The sequence below is a fragment of the Henckelia pumila genome, chromosome 1 (genome assembly GCF_033568475.1).
Source record: "Henckelia pumila isolate YLH828 chromosome 1, ASM3356847v2, whole genome shotgun sequence".
Taxonomy (NCBI): domain Eukaryota; kingdom Viridiplantae; phylum Streptophyta; class Magnoliopsida; order Lamiales; family Gesneriaceae; genus Henckelia; species Henckelia pumila.
In genome coordinates, this window is record NC_133120.1 from 67,503,290 (window position 1) to 67,518,547 (window position 15,258).

Sequence of the window (15,258 nt, forward strand, 5' to 3'; positions counted from 1 at the left end):
TGGGAAAGTTATAAATTTATATTGTTGTTTATAAACTTTGTTTTGTATTGAATATCTTGAAGGGAATTGCCATACTCCTGCAACAACATAGTGGGGGGCAAATTTCTTTAAGAACAGTGCAACCACGTTCAAAGCAAAGTCGCATTCTAAAAATTATTTTTCTAACACCGTCGTTGATAAAAACGAAGGGGTTAATTAAGTGAATATAGACAATTACTTTCGTCAATTGAATATTTGGTCAAGGTTTTTATAAATGCATAGTTCTGGAACATCTTTTCAAGTTTGCATCTATATCACGAACTCATTTCAAAATTTTTGGATTAAATTCTATAAAAAGTGATTGCTCATATTTAATGGAGGTCACAAGAAAGCAGCTTTTCACGTTCACATTTTAAAACTAGACTTTCAAAAATTCAAAACTTTGGCCAGCAAAATATTAACAAGTCCACTTGCTGCACATGTCAACAAATCGTGAAGAAACTTTAAATGATATAGGTATGCATGCACCTAATGACCTTATAAACACGAATTAGATCTCCGGTATAACCATCAAGATTAAATTTTATAATTTTACATGGGAAAAAAACTCACTCTCACAAATTTATATCATTAAAAATTAACAGAACGGCTTAATTTGCTCATAATTAATCAAAGCACGAGAGTAAGAAAACTACTCTTGCATGCAATGACGTTTCACTTCTAAAATGGTGATGATCTAAGTAATTTAGGGTGGGTGATCTTGCAGTCAAGCTCCATTCTGCTTTTGCACTTGAGGGCCCATCTTTGTCTAGCTCGAGAAAACCTTTGCACACTTTCCGTGACGGACTTACATGGTCTTAAAAAAGTGCGACCTCTCTTTGAAATTTTAATGTTTTTTAGTATTACATACATAATATATATCTTTTTTAAATTCAAATTTAACTGTGCAACCATGCACCTCCTTGAAATTATTTTTTAATAAACCTTATAAGTACCATTAATATATCTCTAAAATATTAATTTAATTTTATATTGATTAAGATGATCGTTAATAAATAGGATAAAAATAAATTTATTTTAGGCTATAATAAATTTGACATTATGTTTTGTATTATCTCATATTATCAAGATCGAATTGCTACTGCTACTGGGCAGACAAGTAGTGAGTTACTATTGTTCTGATGCTAATTTTGTAGAGACAGTAGCTCCTTGCTGCTAGTGAGTTCACTAGTGTGAGCCACTGAACTCTCATTTCTTCTAGATCTCGAAAGCCGATCAACAAGTGTACTTGTGCGAAAAGTGGTCAACTAGAAGATTGGAATGCACCAGTTGGTTCTACTGGTTAGTGAATGTATAAAGAAGTAAATAACACATTAGATTGTTTTTGGATGTTCGGAGACTCAACTACTCCTACGTCACCCCTTCTTCTGGTTCTTCCGGAAGGTACTACTAGAAGACTTTGAGTATTACAACCCTTGCAATACCCCACCTCAGCTAGGACTTACTCTACTGCATACAACTGAGACTCCTAGACTTAAAAAATCAGTTTTCGAATGATCTTACAAGAGTGTTTTGGTCAGTTCACTTATTTGATTAGTTTACAGAGTTTGTACAACTCAACACATAACACAAAGTGATCCTAAGAGATCTGATATATCTTGATGTGTGTGCTACTGTTCTTCGGTTTTGTTGTATGATCTTCTATGTAAGCATCGAACTCTTCTTGTATATATGTAACAACTGAAAGTGTTCAGTTGCTCTTTGCTAAGTTGTAAGTGGTGTGAGTTCTTGTAAGCCGATCTGTTCTTCTGTATGCTGTGGTCTTTATTTATATGTACAAGTTAATGATCATCTTTGATTCAAATACATCCGTTGATAATAGTTGTTTTTTTATCCTTTAGTTCACTGTAGAAAGGTATATTGTGACTGCGCAATTCAGAGTCTGCTCAGTTTACTAGAGACCTTTGGATAATAACTTGGACTAGTTAATAGCTAGGATGTTTTGATCTGGTCTTCTTCTACTGTCTGCTATTTGAGTTTTTCTGCTTCTGATTTTCGCTGTTAAGCTCTTCTGCTTTTGTTACTGCTTCACGGTTAAGCTCTTCTGCTTCTGTTGTTGATGTGCATAATTGTTTTGTTAAACACCGAAACTTAGATATTTGATTTCTAACACATCTTTTTAAGAAAACGAAAAGCCTTTTTGGCTTGAATATGACGAAGAAAAAATGATTCAATTTAATTGCTCAAGTTTATCCATCTAATTTCTTCCTGGTGGAGTTAAAGGTATCTTAGTAGCAACTTGATAATTTCTATTTTTGACATGTGAAAATAGTAATTCGTTATCTGAAGTTGCTGGGATTAACGAGCTTTCTAAAAGAATTATTCAACCAAAGAAACATCAAATAATATCATTTGATACATATATAGATTTACTTTTAAATTTAATATTATTATTATTATTATTATTATTATTATTATTATTATTATTATTATTATTATTATTATTATTATTATTATTATTATTCAGCATTTTCAAAGTATGAAAATCTTGGTGCGTTTTATTTTAAAAATATATGAATGTAATATTATATGACATTTATTATACAATTTCATGTGTTGTATTAATATTTTAAATTTATTGAATATTCTCCCTTCTGGTTTAAAATATTGGGTACGCCACTGTACACCTCCGTTACTTTTCGGGAGGCCCACGCCCATAGAAATTATCTACCAAAGATGACTCCGAGCTTTGTTTGAGATCAGTCGGACGATCACCTGAACTTCGGTGATGGTATAGACGGTGGTGAAATTCTGTGTTACTAGGTGTCGAAATAATTAAATATAGGGATAATTACATAAACTACCCCCGTGAAATCATGATATTGCTAAAAATCCCTAAGACTATTAGCCCATTGTGTTTTCAAATTTTGAACACACATACCCCCAAAAACACGTACGAATAAGGAGTTGTGTGCTCAAAATTTGAAAACACAGGGATATATGCGCTCAAAATTAAAAAAACACAGAAAGTTAATAAATTATTTTTTTCACAAGAATTTTTAACAATTTTGAAATTTTACAGAAGTAATGTATGCAAATATCCTTTAAATATATCGATTAGAGGTGCATGTGAACAAGTACCCGTCAAGTTTGCAGCCACAATCAATACTCATCAAAAGCATTACATAAATAGGGAAGTAATATTTTCTTAAATAATAGGGATAAAAACTTAAATAATATTTTCTGGTGGATAAAGTCATAATATTTCTATCATTTTAAATTTTCTTCACTACAAATTAAATTTTAAGAGTATAATGTCATTTAAAAAATTTCTGCCCGGCATTCTTTTTACATATACCCCCTGTTACTTGACTGCAGCTATTCACCAAATTTGTATTCCTATTTTTTCAGATTAAAATATTTTTATTCTATCTCTATTTAATTTATGCCACAAATTTCTAAAAGGAAACTCTCAAATTCGAATTTTTAAGATTCAGTTGGAATTTTGGGATTATGAATGCTTAATATAAATGAAATAAATTGATTATTTTTAGCGTTAAACAAATCTAGAGATCTTCGGATATCTTGATAGACGTAGGGCTGGGATACCAAACCAAAATACCGACTTTTTGGGATATCGTACCGAAATTTTGTTCGATATATAAACATATTTTTGGTATATCGAATTTTTTTCCATATCTATACGGTATGAGAATGAATTTTTTCTATGCAAAAATTTCGAAATTTCGATATCGATATGAATTTTTTTCATATCAATATTTTTTATACGGTATACCGAAAACCCACCCCTAGATAGACGAATCGACAAAAACCATGAAAATCCTGCGGATTAATATTGTGATAGAGATAAATGAATTTAATTATTACCTCAACTAAACAATTTACATTGTTACCTTCCGATATTTCTCTCGACATTTTTCAATAAAAAAATTAGTGCTACTATTTACATGAACAAGAGGTGGAAAGAAAAAAAGAGAAAAATGCAGGGTAAAAGACATATGGCCTTTAAGGGGAAAAGAAAAAGTTCCTGTATCAAGGGAAAATGATTTTAATATTCCCACTGGCATATTTCATTTTGGGTTTTGGTAAATTGATTTGTTTTGATTTTTAATGTTACTGACTTATTTTGTCAGATATTACGAAATGTTGACACGACGCTGAAAAATACTAATGTAATATCGAAGTATCTAATAATATCAGAAATCAGACTAAAGTAATTAAAAGAAAAAATTGCATATATCATCCCTGTGAAATCTCGGGTTTAATTTGTTGATAACCCTCTGTGAAATTTTTTTAAGCTAAAAACCTCTTGTGCTTTTGGATCGGTAGAACACACACCCCAACTCAATTTTTAGTCAAATAAAAAATTAAAATGACAAAATTGCCCATACATAAATAATAAGATGAACCGATCTCTGTCATTATTCTTAACTCTGTCACCGGTATCACTCATTTTTCTTCCCTTTCTCTCAGCCAAACCCTAACCTTTCAACTTATCTTCAATGTTGCTGAACTTTCAATTTTACATCTCTCATGGTCAATTGATTGCTCATCTTCGAGATTTATATTTCGTAACTTCATCTAGTAAGTTTTCCTTGGACATGGCATTGAAGCCGATGGTTGCCCACTTCCCATCTCAGACGATGGATGCCCACTTCCCATCTCAGAATTCATCTCACTGAAGTCTCCAATAACACTATATACACTTTTCGGAACACACCAACGAAAATACCCACATTTTTGAAAAGAGAAACAATAATACAGTCGTCCTTTGGATGGTTTTTCAGTTTGGACAACTCTAATATCCGCCCTAACATTGCACTAACATCATGGAGTTTGAGGATACCTCACATCAACCTTTGATTCCATCTTCCCAAAATATTCCAAGTGAGATGTGCCACAAGAGACGAATAGATGAGACGAAAGAGACGAGATACAATACATTCACATATATTAGTCATTTAAGGGTATTTTAGACCTTTTGTATAAATAAAACTTCAATATTCGCATCTCATAGCATGTGAACTACAAACCATAGCAGGAAGGGTGCGCGTGCTACCGATTCGAAAACACATGGGGTTTTTAGCTCCAAAAAATTTCACAGGGGGTTATCATCGAACCCGAAATTTCACAGGGATGATATATGCAATTTTTTCTAATTAAAAATTAGTACATGAAATCTAATTTTTTATAAGTTAATGAACTAAAACCTAAATTGGACAAGTTAGTGGTGAAAACAACTATTTTCTCCCGTATTAATGACTATAAAATTAAATTTGAATGTGTTTTAAAACAAAGTATAATATTAATGTCTTTTAAGGCTATTTTTAGATAATTTTCAACCAAGTTAGCTGGGATACAAATAAATAGGACAAACTAGGTTGTATGCCAAATACAGCCGGTCCTAAATAAATCAAGTTTAAAAATTTTGAAGTATGGTTAACGATGCTTCCATTTAAAGCCAACCCAATTGAAGCCTGCATTTGTTAGTTCTACCTTTTTTTTAGCCCATTTATTTTTATAGTTTATTATTGGATTAATTGTATATACTACCATTTGAAATTTCGAGATAATTAATATTTCTCATGAAAAAATATCTATTAAGTCCTCATGTTTTTTAATTTTGAACACACACGTTTTTGTCTTTTTAAATCTTGAGCACAAACATCATTGTTCATGCCCTACGTATTTTCTATTATATAAATGCTCAAAATTTGAAAACACGAAAAATTAAATAGTCATGTGATGTTTTCACTTTTCAGTAATAGCAAGATTTCACATTGATAATTTTGTAACTAACCTTTTATTTTTTTTAAGTAGAAGCTAATTAAAATTGATAGAAACTAAGCATTTTTAATGAATAAAATCACTACAATCGTAAAATATGTAATTTCATTTTTCTAAAATATAGTACTCCTTCCGTCTCACATGTTTTGAATTTTTTTTCATCTATCACAATATATAGTTTAGTTTTTATATTTAGGTTCTATTTGAACATGTACTATTAAAACGTTTTTATAAAAGTATTTTTTAAAAACTTTTTATAAAATATTTTTAAATTTTTTTTAAAAAAAATAAATATATGTGTGTCCAAAAACATTCTATAAAAATATTTTAACAATTCAAAAGTAATATTTTTTCTTATGTCTTTCATAGTTATATTATAAAAATATCTAAAAATATCTCTCAAGTATTATTTAAAACATATACTCGAAGAACACTTTTTAAGAAATATGCTTTAAAAACATTTTACAAAAAAAATTTCAGAAACATACTTTAAATTTTTTCACTTATAAAATAGTAAAAACGTTTTTAAGTTACATGTCCAAACAGAACCTTAGTGTTCTCTTTTCAAATATTTTTCCAATTTATCCATATTAAATATATCATCTTTAACTACTTATATATATATATATATATATATATATATATATATAAAATACCCTTACCCATAACTATCATAATTCTTTTTAAATAAAATAAATAATAAAAAATTAATAACAAAAAAACATAAAATTAAATATAAAATTACTCAATTCTTATTCTATTTCATATAAAAGTTTGTTATACACGACAAAAAATTAATTTATATGCACGCATCGTGTGCATATGTTTACTAGTATTTTTTTAAAGTTGAAGGGTTGGTATGTTGGTATGACCAACTCCTCTTTATTTTACCCTTTAATATATATTTAATTACCAAAATATCATTTTATTTTGTCCATTGATAACTACTCATTTACGAAAATACCACGTTTATAAATTAATTTATTTATTTACAAAAGAATATTTTCAAAATTGTTCTCGATTTTTTTTTTTTGGGTTTTTATTTTTAAAAAAAGGTATTGCATAAGCATGCAACGCGTGCTCGCGAGTACTAATATTCATTAAACAAGGACAAAATGAAAAATTGTTTTATAAAATTTACTTTTCGAAATATTTTTTTTAAAAATGTGAAAAACACACAAACATAAATAAGTCTGTAAGATGGAGGGAGAAACTGATCAGTTGTTTAAAACATGATCACCCAAATTCCTCGAATACTTGGCATCCAATCAAAACCGAATTATTTAAAATCAAATTATTTTCAACCAAATGGAACCAAATGAATGAATCTTTATGAAAATCAAGCAAATAAAACCGAATTAAAAAAATGTTATTCCGATTGCAATCAAGTTAAATTAGCGAAACGTATTGTATAGATAAATTGAAATCTCGAACTAACTAAACTGAATTTATAGATAAATCGATTCAATTATTTTGATTTTTAACCCAAAATTCGCCTCCCCTTTGTAACACGCCATTAGAATAAAATATAACAAAATAAAGGGGAGAAAACCCGGTTCAGTTCTAAATATTTGGTTCTTTTCCCGGGTTGGTCCCAAATATTTCGACGTTCCCGATTTAGTCCTAAATGTTTACAAATTTTGACCGAATTGGTCCTTCCGTTAAACCTAACGGTAGACGTGTATGTAACGGGAAAAAACCCCGATGCAGTCTCAGATGTTTGGCTTCTTTCCCAGTTTGTTCACAAATGATTTGGCGTTGTCGATTTAGTCATAAAAGTTTATAAATTTTGAGCGAGTTGATCATTTTTTTAATCTAACGGTCAAAACTAGCTGTAAACATACTAAAATCTCTAAAACCCAAATCAGATGAGATAATTTCCAATCCAATTCAAGCAGGGAAAAAAATTTCTTTCTCATTGCTAAAACACTAAGTATTTTGGCTCAACTTTGAGAACAAAATCGACGTTGTTTCACACAATTATCTCTATTTGGTAACTCCACCTTTCTATTTTGCAGACTAACCATATTTTCTTATTTTCGGATTCGACAATTTCTATAGAACTTTTAATTTAGAGTTTTTTCAAAAAAAAATTAAAATAAAAAATCAATTTTCCTGGATATGTGTCGTTAGTTAGTATTACCAAAATCTATAGTTTGGAGTAATAGTGCAACTCAAATATTTTAAAACACACAACAGTTCAAGCACCATGGTTCGATCGCTCTACGCAGTAGGAATAATTATTGCATCCTAACAATCTCCTTCACAATAATTGCATTACTTGCAATCAATGAGAATCGAACCCATGACCTTGACTCTGATACTAATTGTACGGTTGAGCGCTTGCCGCTTTACCAAAAACTATAGCTGGTGGTAATAGTGCAACTCGAATATTTTAAACCGCATAGTAGTTCAGGCGTCATGGTATGATATTTCTACCAGTAGGGACAATTATTGCACCCCAACATTTTCAATTTTTTGAATTAGGGATTTTATATAATTTATATTTATGGGAAAAAAGATTAATAAATTAAATAAAAATTTGTAAAAGTTGATGTTGATAAATGTATTCATTTTTAATTCAGTCATTTTGAGGCCAACTCGATCAAAATTGATGGAATGATCAACTCAGTCAAAATTTACAAGCATTTAGGACTAAATCGAGAGCTCTGAAACATTTGAGACCAAACCGAGAATGAAGTCAATCATTTGGTACTGAATCAGGTATTTTCTCCGTTAATTTTAACAATTAAATTGACCGAAGGATCAACTCGGGATAATTTTTTTTGAATAGCTTTCGGGTCAACCCGAACCAAAAAAACTTTAACCTTAACTCGATATTTTTCGGGACGATTTGTGTCGGATTGAGTTCATTTTTGACACCCCTAAATAAAATATAATATAGTAAAAATCAATGTTTTCAAAATTGGAACGGCCGATTCGACCGAGAACTGGTTACTGATCCGGTCCGAAATACCCCAAATAACCGTTTTATCGATTGGACCGTTCATAACGGTCAATAACGGGTCAAAACCGGTCAAACCGGCCAAGAACCGGTTCAACCGGAATTTTGAATTTTTTTTTTGTAAAATTTAGTTTTTTACATTTTTTTAAAACTTTAATTTAATATTTTATTATATATAAATGATTAATTGGAATTTGTACATTTTTAAAAATATTATTTTAGTATTATTAGAGTTTTTTCAATTAATTTATTTACTTTTAAAATTATATAACTATAATTAATATTTCAAATATATTTATATCGTTATTTATTTTTAAAATTAGGATAAATATATGTTTTTGTCTATTTATATAAATCTTTTAGGTTTTAAATTTTAAAATATATTATTAATTATATTATATTATATAAACGGTTTTTCGGTACGACCATCCGGTTAAAACGGTTCGATCGGTTAGATCATTTTTTCAAAGTAAGCCGGTTCGATCACCAGTTCGGTTATGAAAACATTGATAAACTCATGCTAGTTTGATAAGATGTAAGTTATTTTAGGAAAATCCAAAATTATAATATGACTTCATTCTGTTAGTAGAGCATTCGTATATAATTAATAGTATTCTTAGAGAAGGTCTCATTATATCTATCCGTACGATCAATCTTATTCATATTTACAATATAAAAATAATTTTTTTAAATAGATGACCCAGATAGGAGATCCGTCTCACAAAATTGATGTGTGAAACCATCTCACAGGAGTTTTTTCTATATAAACAGATACACTAAAAACTCATATTAGATCGTCTTACAAGTCAATTTTATGATACGGATCTCGAATCATCTATCAACTCATGAAAAAATAATAATTTTTTATGTTAAACATTACTTCTTACTCCTATTACATACGAATAACCCGTCTCACAGAATTTTTTTTGAGATCAGTCAATGAACCGCCTCACGAATATAGATATTTGATATCGACTCATAACATAACATACACACATAAGTTTTGTTAGGATTCAAACTAGAACCAAATCTCCGATTCAAAACACGATAATAAAAGGGTAGAAAAAAGGGCCCACAAATTTCTGCATTCGGAATTTGAAATCTCTCCCCCTCACCAAAGAGACGTTACAAGCTTTTTAACCTTTTCTGATACACTCTCCCATTATTATAACTCCAAATATTTCCTCTCCCCTTCTTTCATTTATTGCCCCAAACTACTCTCTCCTCTCTCACCACAGCAAGCCTTTCCCCTTCTCGTTTTTCTCTCAATCTACACCTCTCCACTTCCATTTACCTCACATGTTTATGTTTTGAAGCCGAAAGTTTGCAGCTTTGCCATTGGGGGAAGGTTGGTAGATCTTGTTTTTATTTTTTTTCAGGTGGGTTGTGTGAGATTTGAGTTTGTTTTGTTTTTCTTATGTTTTGTAGGTGAAAAGGGTTCCGTTTTCTTGGCTTTTTGGGTGATCTTTTTGACTGTCGTGTTAGTTTCATTGGTTTAGGTCAAGTGTTTTATAATGCGTGGACTCATGGAGTGTTATTATCCAAATGGGTCATTTCTAAATCATCGTATGTTGCGAGTAAGAGGTTGAAATGTCTGGTAGTTTTGATGTTAAAAAGGGTAAACTAAGAAATTAAGCAAGTGGAATTCAATCGTCTAAAATGTTTGAATGACAATAGGATTTTTTTGTTTTTTTGTTTTTTGAGAATAATAATGGGATTTGATTTTTCTTAAAACTAAGTATCAGAGATTCAATTCTCAAGTGCTATCAAGGGTGGGGGAGCTAAAAAGATGAATGATCAATGGAGCACGAGAGTGGCCACTCAGATCAAGAGATTTTTAGGTTTCTTTTATAATGTACTAGAGGTACATGATTTCCCAAATTGTCCTAAAAAACTCAGCTTTTTAATCCATCGCCGGTCACTGCTACCTACCTTCCCCATTTGTTCTATGAAGATATAGCAAGAGGATGAAGGTAGGACTTGAGTAATTAGATATGACTTTTGGATCAATATGAAGTTCAGAACTAAGAACTGAGCTCATAAAGGTGTTATTTTCATTTTGTGTTTGATGTTTGGGTGCCCCTTTTTTTCATCTCAGTTTTGGATGAATTTATTGAGTGAACATTGTAATCTGATTGAGTGCATCAGATTCTGGTTTGGCAGCAAATAATTTGTCACAAGGCTTTAGGTAATATCCTGATTGTACATAAATTATCAGAATGCTTTTACCCCTCTAGCTGTTTGTTTATATGAGAAATGCGGAAAATATTTTCTTCATATCTTATTTCGTTGGATCCAAGGCATATTTTGTCCTGCCTCTCCATTCCCCTGTAGCTTAACTGATGTCAGTGGTGAAGCTTTAGAAAACGCACCATCATGTGACCCTCTACTTCACAAAGCCTTATTGCGAGAACAATATAGGCCAGAGTATCTAATTGCCTTCACATTTCATTGAGTTGCAGATGAATGGTAAGAAATGGATTATTGATTGTCTCTATTCATGTCCTCCACTGTAAAGTGAATTGGGTGCTGTAGTTGTTTGCGAACATGGGGATTGATAAAAAAAGCTCCAAGGGTGGAAATTATGTTGGCGGCTTCCTCCAGATGTTTGATTGGAATGCAAAATCTCGAAAAAAGTTGTTTTCAAGCCAGTCAGAGTTACCAGGTATGATTCAAATTCGTGAGCATTGGTTGAATTATACTTTTATCTTGTGGTATCCCCCTAACTCTCATTTTTACCAAAAACTCCTTATGTGCATTCCCAATTCCGAATTTACTTGTGAAAAGTTCTTGTATGTGTGTGTTAAAGTATATTCATCCAAGCTCAAGGTTGTTACTTTTCTCATAATGTAGAGCAATTCAAACAGAAAAAGAGGTGTGACGGGAATCTGCCAATGACTCAGCTTCAAATGGTAAGAATATTTATAGCAAAAGATTGATTTTTTTCCCACGAAATCGAAGATAAAATATTGTTTTGTGATGCCAGTTGGACGAATATGAGGTATCAGCCGGTGCAAGTATTAAAGGAGGCAGTGATTATAGTTGTGCATCATCAGTCACTGATGAGGACGTTTATGTAACCAAGGCCCCTGGAGTTGTTGCAAGGCTTATGGGATTGGATTCAATGCCAAAATCCAGCATCCCCGAGCCTTATTCAACTCCAATGTTCGATTCTCATTCCGTCCGAGATTCTTATTACAACACTAGAAATCTCGAATCTGCTCAAGATCCTTTGCAAGGGGTATGGAGTCAGAATATTATGGAGCCAAAGTATCACAAGGTTATACACAGACCAATGGAAAAGTTCCAAACCGAAATCTTGCCTCCTAAATCAGCTAAATCAATTCCAATTACCCATCACAAACTTCTCTCTCCTATCAAAAGCGTGAACTTTATCCCACCGAAGGATGCTGCTCAGATAATGGAAGCAGCGGCAAGAATTATTGAACCTGGACCTCAAGCTAGCACAAAATCTAAGCTTTCCTTAGTCGGCTCTTCTTCGGGTCCCTTAAGGATAAGGGACTTGAAAGAGAAGGCACAAGCCACCCAAAAAACGTCAAATCTTTTCCAACGCTCTCATGAATCTAGTGAACTTTGTACCAAGAAGAATCTTAGGGGACCGTTGTTGAACAAAAGCTGGGATGGATTAATGGACGCCGAAGAATCAACTTTCATAGGGAGAAATAGAGGAAAGTCCGTTTCACTCGCATTACAGGCAAAGGCCAATGTTCAGAAAAGAGAAGGCCTTAACTTAAATGGCAGAAGTGTGGCTGGAAAAGAAGCAATTGAATTGAACTCGAATCAGCTGTTCAAAAACCAGTCAATAACCCAGAGTGCACTCAAGAAACCAACAGCACACAACTCTTCAAGTGTGCTTCGCCAGAACAATCAGAAGCAAAATTGCATAGTTGATAAAGGAAAATCCCCGTTAAAGTCAGGTAGGAAAGTGGTCACTGTAGATTCTACCTCCACAGGCCACAGGGATTCTAAAAACCTTATCGACACCTCTAAAGTTAGTTCCCGAAAATGGGGCTCAGATTTTAAAGATGATAAAGGAGAAGTCTTGGGTTCTAGGTCCGAAAGAGTAACTCGTAAGAAACGATCTATTGATGGGCATTATCAGCCTGAAAGAAATCAGGCTGCTCAGAGCACGAGAGCGCATAAAAATGGGAAAACGATTCAATCTAGTGCTATCATAGATAAGCAAACTAGATGGGATCAAGAAGATAGTAGAGGTAATGGAACTGATATCGTTTCTTTCACATTCACTTCTCCAATGACGACACGGTCAGGTTCTGGCTCTGAGAGGTCCATGGACATCGGGGAGAACCATAAGATCTTCACATCAGATTCTCGAAGTAAGAAGGCACTGCTGAGCTCAGAAGGTACGAGTTCTTCAAAATTTTCCTTCCGGGGACATAATCTCAAAGGAAGTGATGCGTTAAGTGCTCTTTTGGAACAAAAGCTAAAAGAGTTGACCCATGCAGTAGAGTTTTCTAATCTGAAAGCAATGGCTGTTGGACATGATTCTGTGCCTTCTCCAGATACCGAATCTACTGTGCTACAAGAAAACACGAAAGGTGAAATGCACACAGATAATATATTTAATGGAGAGGGCTCTAGCTTTTTTCCGGCGGATTCCCAGAAGTTCATGACAACTGGACAGATGTACCAGGTAGTTATGGATCTTGAAAATAGTTTATTAATCGCATCATATTTTCTCGAGAATGTATTTTCTTGTCCATTAGGTGAAAAGATGCTATTTCAGCAGTCCAAAACATTACTCATCTATTTTATTTCTTCAAATTTCGATAAATAATTCCAAAAGATGAGGAACGAGAGTTTGTTCAGAATAGTCTATGATATGTGTTTTGATCTAATCAAGTGATTTTGATGGCTTTCTCTAGGAGGGGGGAACACAAGAAGAAACCATCGATCGTTGCAACTCCACATCTCAAACCAAAATATCCATCGACCGTCGACTGCCAAGTCCAGTTTCAGTTCTTGAGCATCACTCAAGTTGCAATTCTTCAGATACTGCCAGCAGTAATTTCAGTACTGCCTGTAAGATAAACTCTTCTGTTTATGGCACTATCACATTTCTAAACTCAATAACATTATCCTTTACACAAACTGAGCTTCTATGACTAATCCCAGGTAAGAAGAATAGCTCGTCAATTTATGCGCAGGGAAATCCTGGTACATATACTCTGGGGACTCTCCTTACAATTGAAGGAGATGCCGAGCTGTCAGACTCAGCTTCTTCAACAGTTGCTAGAACTCTGGCAAAGAGTCAAGAAACTACCTTCACCATGGCTAACTGTGAAAAGCCAATGAAATGGGAATTAGCGTATATTAAGGATATAATATGCGATATAGACCAAGGTTTTACAGATTATGCATTGGGCAGAGTTCGTATGGTCATAAACCCTCATCTATTTGATCAAATGGAGACACAAAAACGGTTCTTGAATGGACCTGGTGGACCCATTCCCGAAACAAACCGTAGACTTTTGTTCCACTCTGTGAGTGAATGCTTGGAACTTAAATGCAGGCAATATATAATTGGGGGAAGCAAACAATGGATAAAGGGTCTGTCTTGGGTTAGAAGAAATGAGAGATTAGCTGAAGAAATCTATGACGACATTTCATGCTGGATTGCCATTGGTGATTCTTTGGTTGATGAGCTTGTAGACAAAGACATGAGCAGCAAACATGGAAGATGGCTTGACTTCGAAACCGAAGCGTTTGAGCTGGGGACACAGATTCAGTCTAGGATTATAAATTCTTTGATAGATGAAGTAGTTGCTGATATCTTGGTATTGTGATGGCTTTAATGAACTCATACGTAGATATCATCGTTTCGGTAAAGTTCTATTATGAAACAGATTCTTTGATGCTCCTTTTGTAATGTTTTTCCCCTTTTACCATGATGGGAGAGTTTATGATCAAATGGTGAATCTTACTTAGTATATTGTCACTAAAAGATCATAAATAATGCTCTCTCTTGTGCACGCACAATCGAGAACTTATGCTTAATTAGTTTCTTCTCTCGTACAAGGGGAGATACAAGCAGAAACTAATTTTTTTTAAAGGAAGATTCAAAGTTTTTTTTTTTCCAAAAGTACTGTTGAGTGATATGTATCCACTAATTACAAGTTTCTAAATTTATTTTATGCATTTGAAGTTCTATTTTATTTAAAACAATTATAATTGTAAAAAAAAGAATATATAGGTTTCACTTTCTTATTACACGTGATTAGTGTTTAACAGTTAGACACCGTTCTGTTCACGGTATTACTAATATATGTATAACTCATCACATCTCATCTCACGTTCTTCTCATCATATTATTTATTTATATATTAACTATTTATTTTACATCAATCAAATCATTAATTATTTATCTCACATCAATCAAATCATTGAATTCAAATTACTATATTACCCCTTATAAATAATATAATTTGTATTTTATTTATTGTTAAAAGGACAAAATAGTCATT

At 32.5% G+C, this 15,258-nt stretch overlaps 1 protein-coding gene across 4 annotated transcripts; it reads left to right on the top strand.

Moving 5' to 3' along the window:
• The first annotated feature begins 9,942 nt into the window (after positions 1-9,942).
• On the top strand, positions 9,943-14,690 carry LOC140874929 (uncharacterized). Of its 4 annotated transcripts, XM_073278422.1 has the most exons (7): positions 9,943-10,100; positions 10,181-10,616; positions 11,215-11,417; positions 11,606-11,664; positions 11,739-13,427; positions 13,660-13,816; positions 13,910-14,690. In XM_073278422.1, the coding sequence occupies exons 3-7, from the start codon at positions 11,300-11,302 to the stop codon at positions 14,578-14,580; spliced, it is 2,694 nt and encodes an 897-aa protein (XP_073134523.1). In that variant the 5' UTR covers positions 9,943-10,100; positions 10,181-10,616; positions 11,215-11,299; the 3' UTR covers positions 14,581-14,690. The 4 variants fall into 4 exon arrangements, with proteins under 4 accessions (XP_073134523.1, XP_073134522.1, XP_073134521.1 ...); XM_073278421.1 differs by lacking the exon at positions 10,181-10,616 and having other exon boundaries at positions 9,943-10,131; XM_073278420.1 differs by lacking the exon at positions 10,181-10,616.
• The last annotated feature ends 568 nt before the right edge of the window (positions 14,691-15,258 follow it).

Coding starts and splice junctions, on each gene's coding strand:
- LOC140874929 (XM_073278421.1), top strand. CDS start 11,300: ATGGGGATTGATAAAAAAAGCTCCAAGGGTGGAAATTATGTTGGCGGC. Junction 11,665..11,738: donor CAATGACTCAGCTTCAAATG/GTAAGAATATTT, acceptor TTGTGATGCCAG/TTGGACGAATATGAGGTATC. Junction 13,428..13,659: donor CAACTGGACAGATGTACCAG/GTAGTTATGGAT, acceptor GGCTTTCTCTAG/GAGGGGGGAACACAAGAAGA.